The sequence below is a fragment of the Triticum aestivum genome, chromosome 1A (genome assembly GCF_018294505.1).
Source record: "Triticum aestivum cultivar Chinese Spring chromosome 1A, IWGSC CS RefSeq v2.1, whole genome shotgun sequence".
Taxonomy (NCBI): Eukaryota; Viridiplantae; Streptophyta; class Magnoliopsida; order Poales; family Poaceae; genus Triticum; species Triticum aestivum.
This window is the reverse complement of record NC_057794.1, coordinates 26,192,852-26,205,501: the sequence shown is the minus strand read 5'-3', so window position 1 is coordinate 26,205,501 and position 12,650 is coordinate 26,192,852. Positions and strand designations below refer to the sequence as shown.

At 43.3% G+C, this 12,650-nt stretch overlaps 1 protein-coding gene across 1 annotated transcript; it reads right to left on the bottom strand.

Annotated features, from left to right (window-relative positions):
• Positions 1-4,432: 4,432 nt before the first annotated feature.
• On the bottom strand, positions 4,433-12,336 carry LOC123187708 (sex-determining protein fem-1). Its single transcript, XM_044599635.1, has 10 exons — positions 12,210-12,336; positions 12,056-12,121; positions 11,777-11,965; positions 10,825-10,953; positions 8,790-8,929; positions 7,441-7,524; positions 6,800-6,913; positions 5,614-5,784; positions 5,450-5,529; positions 4,433-5,215 (listed from the first exon to the last, which is right to left on the bottom strand). Exons 1-10 carry the CDS (start codon positions 12,232-12,234, stop codon positions 5,152-5,154), a joined length of 1,062 nt encoding a protein of 353 aa, XP_044455570.1. The 5' UTR covers positions 12,235-12,336; the 3' UTR covers positions 4,433-5,151.
• Positions 12,337-12,650: the final 314 nt, after the last annotated feature.

Genomic DNA, 12,650 nt, shown 5'->3' with positions numbered 1-12,650 from the left:
TTTGCTCGTCGGGCCATGCTTTGGTGACATAGAGTCATGGCCCTTTAGTTCATCAAGATACCTGTTTATAAAAAGATGTGTTGAGAGAGGACTCTGGAACTCATTTTCATGTATAGCCCGCCGTCGTGCGTACCATATGGACCACAGTGTAACCAAAACCTCCACGACTTTGCCACTGCTGAGTGTGCTAAATAAACCGAACAGCCATAGCTTAGCATCCAGTGTCTCATCTCCATACAGGGCCACACCTGAATCGTCATCTCTGAGTGCCCACACACTCTTAGCCATGTTACAGTCTAGAAGGGCATGTCTCCAGGAATCATAAGCTGCACTACATATTGAGCAAACAGGTGATGTGGTCATGTGACGTTTTGTCCGCTCCTCACCCGTCGGTAGTGACGAGCGCGCCAGCCTCCATGCGAACAAGCGCAATTTTGGCGGGACTCGTACCTTCCACAACTTCATCCAATTTCTATCCTGGCTCTCAACATTTGAGTTTTCAGTTTCCCCATTCATCCATGCTTCACGCCTCATTTTGGTTTTCACTAATAGTCGATAGCAGGATCTCACGGAGAAGTTTCCATTCCTCTCATAATGCCAGCCCCAACAGTCTTTTTGATTCAGATGTCCTAAGGGTATTTGACGAACGACTTCTGCATCCATTGGTAGCAAGTGCATGTTCAAAGCTGTCCCATCCCACGTTCTGGTAACCGGACACATCAACTCCGAGACCTTCTCCGGTGGACTAGATGAAATGGCACTAATTGGTCGGAGTTTAAAGTCCCTTGGTAACCAATTATCTTCCCATATATGTGTGTCGCGCCCGTCTCCAATTCTCCTGATGATGCCAACCTTGAGCGTATCCCTCCCCTCGCAGATGGCTCTCCACACTTGAGATGGTCGGGTACCCAATTCAGCCGTCAGAAGTTCTCCAAGGGGAAAATAAACTGCTTTTAGGATGCGTGCACTGAGTGATTCCGGCTCTTGCAACAATCTCCAAGCTTGGCGAGCAAGTAGTGCCAAGTTAAAAATTTCTATATCTCGGAAACCAAGACCTCCCTTGTATTTTGGCATAGTCATGTCGTCCCATGCCACCCATGATGTTTTCCTCTCTCCCGCTTTACTTCCCCACCAGAATTTGCGGATCAGGGACGTAATATGCTCGCATAGTCCTCTAGGTAACTTGAAAACCGACATGGAATACCTGGGTATCGCCTGCACAACAGATTTGATAAGAACTTCTTTTCCACTTCCCGCCAACAATTTCTCCATGTATCCTTGCACCCTTTTCCACACCCTGTCCTTGAGATAGGCAAATGCTCCATTCTTCGACCTTCCAACATCAGAAGGAAGACCCAAGTATTTCTCATTTAAGGTTTTATTTGTAACATTCAGCATGGTCTTTACCTGTTGCCGGACAGCCTCTGGGCAGCCCTTTCCAAAATAAATGGAGGACTTGTCATTGTTGATCCGCTGCCCCGATGCTTGGCAATATGTATTGAGAACATTATTCAATGCTTCCGCCTTCTCTCTTGATGCTTTACTGAATAAAATACAATCATCGGCAAAGAGTAGCAGGTTAATGCGAGGTGCTTGGGTTGCAATTTGAATTCCTTCTAGACCGCCAACTCTGCTTGCATGCTGCATTAAACAAGACAGGCCTTCGCTTGCTAAGAGAAATAAATATGGCGAAATTGGGTCACCTTGTCGAATCCCTCTGGATGGCAAAAATTCCCTTGTTGGACCTCCATTGAAGAGGACCGAGTAAGAAACTGATTTTACTCCCCTCATAACTGCATCTACAAACTGGTTACTAATTCCCAACTTCTTCATGATTGCTTCGAGATAGTTCCATTCTAGATGGTCATAGGCTTTCTGCATATCCAACTTTACAGCACAATGGGAATTCTTCTTACTTCTATTATTTTTCATGTAATGCAAGCACCCATACGCCGTTATGACATTATCAGTAATGAGTCTACCTGGCACAAAGGCCGACTGCTCTTCGGAAATGATCTTAGGGAGAATCTGCTTCAGTCTGTTAGCTAGCACTTTTGATGCGATCTTGAACATCACATTGCACAAGCTAATGGGTCGGAACTGAGACAAAAAAGTTGGGTTATTTACCTTAGGGATAATAACAATGAACGTCCTGTTGATCTCCTCAAGGGAGTCTTCCCCCTTCAAAATCCGAATAACAATCTTGGTCACCTCTTCACCGCATAAATGCCAATATTTCTGAAAAAAATGTGCTGGAAACCCATCTGGCCCCGGCGTCTTTGTCGGGAACATTTGGAATAATGCCTTTTTTATTTCAGCTTCACTATAAGGCTTATCCAGATCGGCATTCATATCATTAGTTACTTTACAAGGCACATGCGAAAGTACTTCCTCTATACCAATCACCCCCTCCGAGGCAAACAAATGCTCATAGAACTCCACTGTCATGTTTTCCATTTGTGTGTGATCGACACAGACTGAACCATCTTCTTTAACCAAACGTGTAATGCGATTTTTCTTGCGTCGATTCGAAGCTTTTTGCTGGAAAAAACGTGTATTTTTGTCACCTTCAGCGAGCCACTGGACACGTGCCCGCTGACGCCACATCACCCCTCGCGGAAGCACAATTCGATGATGCGACCCTCGACTTTTAACTCTTCATAAGTTGGGCCAACACGTGCCGGAGCAGATCGCAATTCTGCAAGCTGCCTCCGGAGCTGTCGCAGCTCCTGTCGAACTGCTCCAAACTCTGAACTTCCCCATGTCATGACGGCGCTTGCTGTTGCTCTAAGTTTTTCACAGATTTCTCCAACAGTTCCGGCCTTAGCTGTTCCCCATGCTTGCTCAAGCAACGGCAAGAATTCCCCATGTCGCTCCCACATTACTTCGTAACGATACAATTTTGGGTTCCTTGATCTTGTATCATTGACGGCAGATTGATTGGTTAAAAGAATAGGACAGTGATCCGACTTAGCAGCATGCAAGTGGTGTAACGTAGCTAGAGGGAACCTGCTACACCATTCTGCGGTGGCCAATGCACGATCAAGTCTAACACGGCAGAAATCACCCCCCTGTATACGTCTTTCAAATGTCCAGTCCAGCCCCTTGTATCCAATATCACAGAGTTGACAAACATCTACAACTTCCCGAAATAAATTAACTTGAGCCATCTCTCGCAAGTTTGGTCCGAACTGCTCCTCTTGCCTCAAGACTTCATTGAAATCTCCAATACATAGCCATGGAAGATCGCAATCAGCCTTTAGAAATCTCATCATATCCCATGTTTTATATCGCATGCTAGTATTAGCTTCTCCATACCAACATGTTAACCGCCATGGCTATTTCCCTTCCTCTTTCACCTCCATGTCGATGTGGTATTTGGAAAAATTTCGAAGTTCCAAGCCCATCTCCTTTTTCCAGTAAACACAAAGGGCCCCACTACGCCCTGAACTACTGACTCCATAAGCTCCGTCAAAACCCAAAGTACTTGCCAAACCTTCCATGCGAGCCTTAGCGATTTGTGTCTCCACCACGCATAAGATCGCCTGCGCACTCTCCCGCGCAAGGTCGCGCAGCTCATGAACTGTCGCGGGGTCGCCCAACCCATGACAGTTCCAGCATAAAATAGCCATTAGGCGCGGCGGTCCTCCCCGGAGGAGTCCGCCGTTGATGCCATCTTGTCATTTGTTGCCTTCGCTTCCTTGTTCCCCGATGCAACTATTTTCCTTGACTTCTTCCGTTCCTTGGTTGTTCTCCATACAGCCATGGCCGATAAAACTGTCACCTCCTCGACTGGCAGAATCAATCTACCTCTGCCGCCAAGCCCCCACCAACCCCAAAGCTGGGAAGACAAGCTAGCTGTCCCCATCAGCCGAAGGACAAGCGGAGAGATCGGAGGTGAGGGGTAGGTGCGGAGGGCAGTAGGGAAAACTCAACGCTGGTGGGATGCCGGCGGAGTAGGGAAACCCTAGTCGCCATGAGCGCTAGGTAGAGGCAGCTGTGAACGGCTGATTACATTAGGCAGCGGCTGGGTAGATGGGCTTTCTTGGCCCATGTCAATGCTCGTGCGGTGGAGTTGGCCTTACCCCAACCGCACATGCACTGTTGGGCCCGGAATGTGTCCATGTTCATCTAGTCGATGGCCGAGTTGACCTGCCTCTCTGCCCATGGAAAGAAATCCCTATTTTATTGGTGACGGCTCTCTCTTTGCACTGGAGTGTTATCTACCCTAGTTCATTTGCTTGGTGATTTCTTTTCCGTCTGCATTTCATCTATTGACCTGTAGTTTGCTTTTCCATAGAGAAATAGTTGACAGATATAGCACTACCGTACTGCTGTAGTATCTCACATAGGGCTAAAAGGTGCGGATCTTTGGGAAGATCAGATGGCAATTTCTTGATCGGAGCTATCCATATAATCGACACAAATACCATAAATTAAAGCTACAGATGAGCTCCCTAATACCAAAGCAGTTTGCTAGTCTGAATGGGCTGCCTGAATGAACATCCAAATATATGCAGAAACTATTAAACTCGGCTAACAGTTTACTGATACCATAAAAGGTTTTGTATATATATATACTATGCTCTCCTCTTCTTGTGCAGCCACAGGACGAAGAAAACCAACAAAACATATCCCTCTCCTCCGTCGTCACTACATACATTGTACTAACAAGACAAATGCAAAGGCTGCGATCTTTTGGTGGACGCGGCACACGGCGTGCGGCGGGCGAGTGAGCTTCATACAAGACCCGCAAACCTGACATAGGATAGATAGATGGCAACTGACGAGCTTCCACCAACATTACTGCATTGATCAACAGCCAAGCTCATACAAACTTGCAACGGTAATACTCCCATCAGACACTTCGCTTTACTTTCTAATAAAGGAAACCAGTCTTTGCGCAATGAAGAAACTCCTGAGCCGTTTTCAAGTCTTCAACTGATTTCCCTGCGACACCCAAACAGTCACCTGGCTTTCGTGCTCCGAGACGTCTTCAAGGACTTCATAAAAAGGGCAAACCTGGTGCATGTAGCTCCCGCTTGCGCAGGGTCCAGGGAAGGGTCTGACCACTTTGGGTCTATAGTACGCAGCCTTTCCCTACATTTTTGTAAGAGGCTGTTTCCAGGACTTGAACCCATGACCTCATGGTCACAAGGCAGCAGCTTTACCACTGCGCCAAGGCTCCCCTTCCTTCAAGGACTTCATAGCTTCCCTAAATATTATTGCAAGGAGAAGTATCAGATACTATTTGGAATGGCATGGTTATGTCTGGCACCTGTAATTCTTTAGGCGCCATTGCACGACAGTATATGCTGATAATGAATATGACATGCATGCCTCTTTCTAAATATCAGCAAAATACTACTCAATGGGAGATTACGGAGTTACTACTATAAGTCGGGGTAGGTTGGTGTATGGCAATAACCAAAGAGGCAGATGGGTTTACCGTACTGCATCCTCGATGTCAGTGTCCACTGGGTCCAATTTGAGACCATCCAAGAACCATTCACTTGCGCCCTCATAGTCCTGACAATAAAACACAAAAAGTGAACGATCATAAACAATTTGCAATACCAAGAGAAAAACAGCCAGCCATATCCTCTATGTAACCTTCAGTAGCATCAGAGCTTCACCCTGCTGGCGACAAGCTTTTGGCCAGTGAGGCCGCATTTTTCTGCATTTATTAGCATCTAGCAAAGCCTTTCTTCCATCGCCCATGTGAAGCCAACAAAAGCTCCTGTCTGAGAACAAGACTGCATCATCAGGATCAAGCTGCATTGCCTACATCACATAAGACAAATCGACAATTCAGCTAAGTTTCTTTTAACTCACATTGAATTAGTTAACTGGATTAAAAAAACAGTTAGGAAGCTGTCAACACTCAAACAAGAAATCTACACATTTTTAATTCATACTAGCCTACATAAAGCCAGCCTAACATACATTTACTAAATATATAGCACAATGTTGAAGTACAATCATTCATTCTATTCTAGTCCTAAGTAACTTTTGAACTAAATAACTTATATTAAACAGCTTGCTTTTCCATTATCCCACTCGTTCATTTACAGTCATCAGTCATCCCTGTGTTTTTTTTCTGACTAACTACTGTGAGGCAAAAGCACCCCCCCTCCCCTCGCGCGGTCTTTATTAATTGGTACAAAAAAATAAAATAGGTCCTCCCTGTGTTAGCGCAAGCAAGGAAGCAACTCCAAAACAAAAAATATAGTTGTCTGCCAAAAAAGTGGTCAAGACACAGAAATCCTCAAACATATTGCATTACTCATCAAGGTGACACTATTTTTTCCTGTTTATACCTGAGCAGAAGTACCAAGAATATCTCATGGTCCATATCCATTATCACAGAATGAGTACTTTGCACCACGAAATTGAGAGGATACATGACCAAAGCAACGAAAAGAAAGACACAGCTTACTGTCAGCTGAACCCTATTCTGAACAAATCCTAAGTTATTACAAATAACAAAGCCAGCTGGAGCGCCCTGGACCATTTCAGTAGGAACCTTACCATGACAAGTTTTTGATAAACGACACCCAGCTCCATGTGGAGCTCCAGGTATTCTGGTATATTCTTGCCCAAAAGTATTACTTCGGACTATGCATTCAGCAACTAATGCAAAACCAGGATAAAATCCTTTTGAAATCATATATGAAGTTGTGAACCTTAAATATTTTCAGACAGAGCTATGCAAGAACTATAAATTATAATGCATGCAACGTAAACTGAAATGCTGGAAAGCTAAACAAAGCAAGAAATATATGGTGCTTTAACATACCCGACTGTACAATTTTGCTGCAACAGCATAATCTTTCTTCTTTAAAGAGATACTCCCTAGTGATATAAGCTCTGATGCCATGATTTCCCGTTTAAGCATGGGCTCCTCCTGAACCTACAGAACATCAATTAAATCAATTCTATGCAGGATGCATGCGATACATAATATCTGAACGAACAACCTTAATTTTTGCTGTAAATATATGGAGGGAAAGGGATTTGATTACATAAGCGTATCTTTTCTCAAATTTCTATGACTGCACAAGCATAATATTTTGAGTACTCGTGATAATCTCCTAACATCCATGCTCAGTATTATAACTTGTAAGTACAAAAAGTACAGCCAAAATTGTCATAAACCGGTACCATGTTTAGGTAACTATTAATATCAACATGGCACATATGCAGATGTCCTCCCCAGCCGCAATGCTCCACAAGTTTTTTCAGAAAAAAAATGGTTGCTAAAGGGTCCAGTACAAGCGGTCACAAATTGCAGCATGCCACAGCTGCAGCCAGTATGAACAACAAATGCCAGAAAAGGAACTAAAAAAACAAATTCAATATGGAAAATAAACATAGAAAATGGGTACCCAACAAAATTAAATTCATGGACTTGACAAAGCTCAGATGAATGTACAACACCTTAACTAGGAGCTTGATACATTCTGTTGAGTTGGCATCTCTAGCAGCCATAAGAGGTGTCACACCATTTACCATCTTGTTGTACTGGAGAAATATTAAGATATCAGCTCTAATGGTCAATACATAGAACTAAACTGATGAGGCAAGCTTTCAGCAAAGAAAATTGATTCAGTACACCCACAGTAAAATCAGTGAGAAGGTTATTTTTATCAAGATAATGCCACGATTACCACCGCATAGCAGTTATTTATGATTGTTTACATGGAATCTGCAAGCAGAATTGCATGGTATACTGCCTTTCCGCTCATATCAATCTGATGTGAATTATACAGCCACAGTATTAATGGAGCATAAGCCATTCTAGTTTACAGATCCAGACTGTTTTGTTTCAAGAAAGATTCGATCTTTTAATCATCACCGGCCAGTCATTAGGATCTCAAACCCCAACAAAAGCAATGCAGCCATCAAGAAGACAAGTTACTAAAACCTGAATATGGAACCACAACTAGAAAACGAAGAAGATGACGCATGACGCCAGCATTGAGAACGATTTGGGAGGCAACAGCGCCCTCATACGGTCACACCCACAGCTTATATGGGAAGATGGATGAGCCGACAGGGAAAGATTATGTGAGGGATAGCCACGCAGAAGAATTTGCAGATGCAGGTAGAATTGGGTGCATGAAAAGATATTTTCAGAGGGGGCGTACCGAAGCAAGCCTCTTCAGTGAAAATTAAACAGCTCCCATGGCATTTAACAAAATACACAAGAAGTCAAGAACAGTGTGAATATGTTGTGAAACCTTGTGGCTTACTAGTACCATATTGGTCTAAACTTCATAAAATTCCAGGTAGCACTCAAAAACAAATGGCAATACATGATAGAGACTAATCTATTATGGCCAATATGTAAAAAGAAAGTAATCATTTTAAGTAGTTTTATGCATGGAAATTAGCATTGAAGGGACCAAAAATGAGAAGATGTGCAGTATTATGTGCCCGCATTCCAAAAATAGAATTATATTCGAATGCACTGTACATTTGATAGTATAGTGCTATGAATTTGAAAGGGAAGTGGATGAAGCATACTTGTTACCAAGACACTATGATGAGATGTAGCATTACAACTACTACACAACAAGGGGCATGCAGAAGAGAAGAAAAATGTACTGAGGATTTCAAGAGTTCAACTATGCAGCACAAACACCATAGCAGCATCAAGCAACCATACACAATCAATTAAATAGAACATGACAAGACAGACAAGGGAAAAATTGCAAAACACAAGTAATTAAAGTTCAAAACATATAGGGTAACTTGAGGCAGAAACGGTATGTACTTAAACTTACATCTGCATTGTGGTCCAATAAAATCTTCACAGCACCATATTGCCCTTCACCAGCAGCACCATGAAGTGGTGTTCCATGAGGAGCTACCGGGTCAACATAAGCTCCTTTTGCAAGCAAAAGCTCTAGCATTTCACAATTGCCTGGCAGAAAACACGGAACTTATTACAAAGGGGAGAGGTGTTTTCTGGCAATACAACAGCAACAACAACAACAACAACAAAGCATTTAGTCCCAAACAAGTTGGGGTAGGCTAGAGCTGAAACCCATAAGATCTCGCAACCAACTCATGGTTCTGGCTCATGGATAGCTAGCTTCCACGCACCCCTGTCCATGGCTAGTTCTTTGGTGATATTGCAGTCCTTACAGATCTCTCTGGTTTTCTGGCAATCTCTACTAAAAAAAATCCATGAGCTTATAAGGTATGATGGTAGGGTTATTTTGTGACAATTTCTTTTGTTTCTGGTGTATCCTGGACCTGTGTTTGCCTTGATCATGTGCTACAAAAAATCCCAATGAGGACTTGTTTGGATTGGAAGGAATCGAAGCCAAAAATTTCATAGTTAAGTTAACTTTTAATATGAGTATTTAGTGATGGGGCCTAATTCCCATCAAGGGGGATATTCAGTAAGATAAGACCATGATCCACAGCATGGCTACTCGATTCATGATTCATCAGGTTCGCAGTTCACTACTTCCTACTTTCCAAAGTGGAGCATGGACCTCTCCAATTCAGTAACAGGAGATGGGTTCACAAATACAACAATTCTGGTTTTATGGATCTAGTTAGTATGCAAGGTATTTTTATCTCTGTAAGAATGTAAGATGAGAAACCAAGTAAGATGGTAGGTATTTTGGTGACTATTTCTTTTGTTTTCTGGTGTATCCTGGACCTGTGTTTGCCTTGATCATGTGCTACAAAAAAGCCCAATGAGGACTTGTTTCGATTGGAAGGAATCAAAGCCAAAATTTTCATAGTTAAGTTTAACTTTTAATAGGAGTATTCAGGGATGGGGCCTAATTCCCATCAAGGGGGATATTCAATAAGATAAGACCATGATCTACAGCATGGTTACTCGCTGCCACATGCACAATACCAAAAGACCAATGCATGCAAACATGAAATCAGCAAGACTCCTTTTGTTTTGAATTTTCAAGTACTTATATCTCTCAAATCCTGTGTCTGATTGACGATCTGTGCTCATTGTTGGCTTTCCTGTGATGATGCCGTCAAAACTAGATCCCACGTAGATATGTTTCGATAACTTCTTTTCGTTACTAATTGCCAGGTTAGAGCCACTTGCTTGTCAGGTTATCGATATGTTATAGCTACTTGGTAACCAGGTTATTAAGTCAGTTACCAGATTATTGCCACTCCACACCCATGTAAGACTGGAATGATAGTGACATGTATTAGGTTATTTGACTTCCCAATTAGGTGACAGTTTAGGATATTGCACATGCACAACAGCTAAGCAACTATATCCATGTTGAAGTGTTTCAAATATTAGTAATTATGCTACACAAAGAGCGCTGGTTTGATGCAATACATGCATGCAGACAGTAAAACTTCAGCTAATGGCTAAAAATAAATACTCCCTCCGTCCAGAAATACTTGTCATCAAAATGAATAAAAGGAGATGTATCTAGATGTATTTTAGTTCTAGATACACCCCTTTTTGTCCATTTTGATGACAAGTATTTTCGGACGGAGGGAGTATATCGATGACTGAAGCGTGTGCAGGATTATTATTTAGTACAGCTAAGAGTATATCAGGAAATACCACCAAACATCTACTTGGAAACATAATATGCCGCGCATTCTCAAACAGCCTAATGAGTCTAAACCAACATGTACATCGGAACAGAGAGACATATTAGAAGAATTTAACCATCAGGTTTGAAGATAATCTATTAGCACAGAACAATATTAGTAAATTAATATATGAAACAAAAGCAAATAGCTCTGAATAAGATAACACAAAACAATTTGTAATGCAGAGATGCAGAACAGAGATATGTGTTTATAGAGGTGGACCTGATTCAGCGGCATAATGTAACAGGGAAATCCCATCATTATTGGCTTTGTCTTGATCAGCACCATGATCAAGAAGATACTCGGCAGTACCCCCATTGTGGTATGTTGCAAACAACAGAGGTGTTCTACCTATAAAACAGACAAACACACAAAAATGAAATTATATCAAAGCACTTCTCGGCGTAGCAAGATATGAGATCTTTTTTGTATGAAAGTATGTCTTATCTCCAAAAGCATGCCACCACAGAAGTTTCCTAACACTGCTCTGTCTTCTCTGAGAGCATATAGTTTATACATGGCTCTCCAAGACACACAAAGTAGACCCATCGAATTAAATAATGATATGAAGCAGGATTTTCATAATGCTCGAGAGAGTATCGGTTAAATGGAACTGACACATGAAAATTAGACATAATAGACTACCCGAATAGAAGAATGAAATGCATCCTCAGAGTTGGAGTGCATACATATGTGCAATAACTAAACAACCAAACTGTCCTAAAATAAAAACTAATTTGCCCTCAAAGAGTAGCCTATTTAATTCATGCAGCTTTATGTGAAATAAGTCGGTAGTTGGCACAACAGAATATGATAAATCATAATTTTATTTTGTGAGATAAACATTGGTGCTTATGACACATTGGTTCATACTGACGCAGATAATCTTAGGCTCTGTTTATGGTTGCTGGACTGTGTTGTGCTGAGCTTGGAGCCGCGGCAAAAGCTGGTTCGAAAAGCTGGATTATCATAATAATGCACCTCCATGCCAAACCCAGAGAAAGCACAAAACAGTCAGATATCATGAGACCTAACCTAACCTACAGATCAGGCAACCCTTGTGAACAACAAATCCAGCATGTAAAACAGCACTTCATACGATTTGACAAAACGTACACTGAATGTGTGCGCGGGGTCCTAAACCGATAGACTAGGGTTCTGAAGATAGATGGACCTTCCTTGTCGACCAGATCCACATCTATCAGCAGCTCCTCGACGAGGTACCTGCACACCCGCAGGCTCCCTCTAGTGGCGGCGACGTGCAGCGCGCTGAAACCTTGGAGCTTCCCAGCCTCTTGCACCCTCAACGCCTCAATCGCCTCCTTGGGGCGGCCCCTGCCCATGTCCAGCACCGTGACCAGCGCTGCGACGGATTGGGGCCTCCAAAATGTTAGCGCTCGAGCACCGAAACGGGATGAGGGTCGGAATCTGGGAAGGGGAGGGGGCGGCGTACCCTTGAAGAGGGGGAGGTTGTCGCCGGAGGCCGCCTGGAAGACCATGTCCAGCACCGGGTCGCGGGCTGGGGCGGGAGGGGGCGGGGTTAGGATTCGGGCTGGGGTTGGGGTTAGGGTTAGGGATGGGGATGGGCTGTGGGGAGAGGCGCTTACCGTCACGGGAGCGACGCGACGCCATGGCTGGCGCCGGTGGAGGAGGATGTGGTAGGGTTTTGGGGGGTGGGGTGGGGAGGGGAGAAGGGGCTTGGAGTTTTGAATCGAGAAGAAGAAAGAGCAGCGAGGAAGATGAAACAAGCGTGAGTGAGGACAGTGAAAATGGGCGAGCGCCCTCCTGAGAACAGTGTTGTTTCTTTCACCCACTCCCGCTTCATACAAACCGGACGAATTACGTGCAAACTGAATGGCTTGATTTTCTTACAAACCGAACGAAAATATTTATATCCGAGAGAAATGCATATTTCAAACCTCACTTCTTGTCCTAGTTTAATTTACAACCCGAACTCTAATGCATCTACATTACAACCCATATGTCAGCTCAGTCTCTCGAATGTGCGCATAAGCGTAAGGTGTGCGTGTGTGATTTGTAAGAATGAA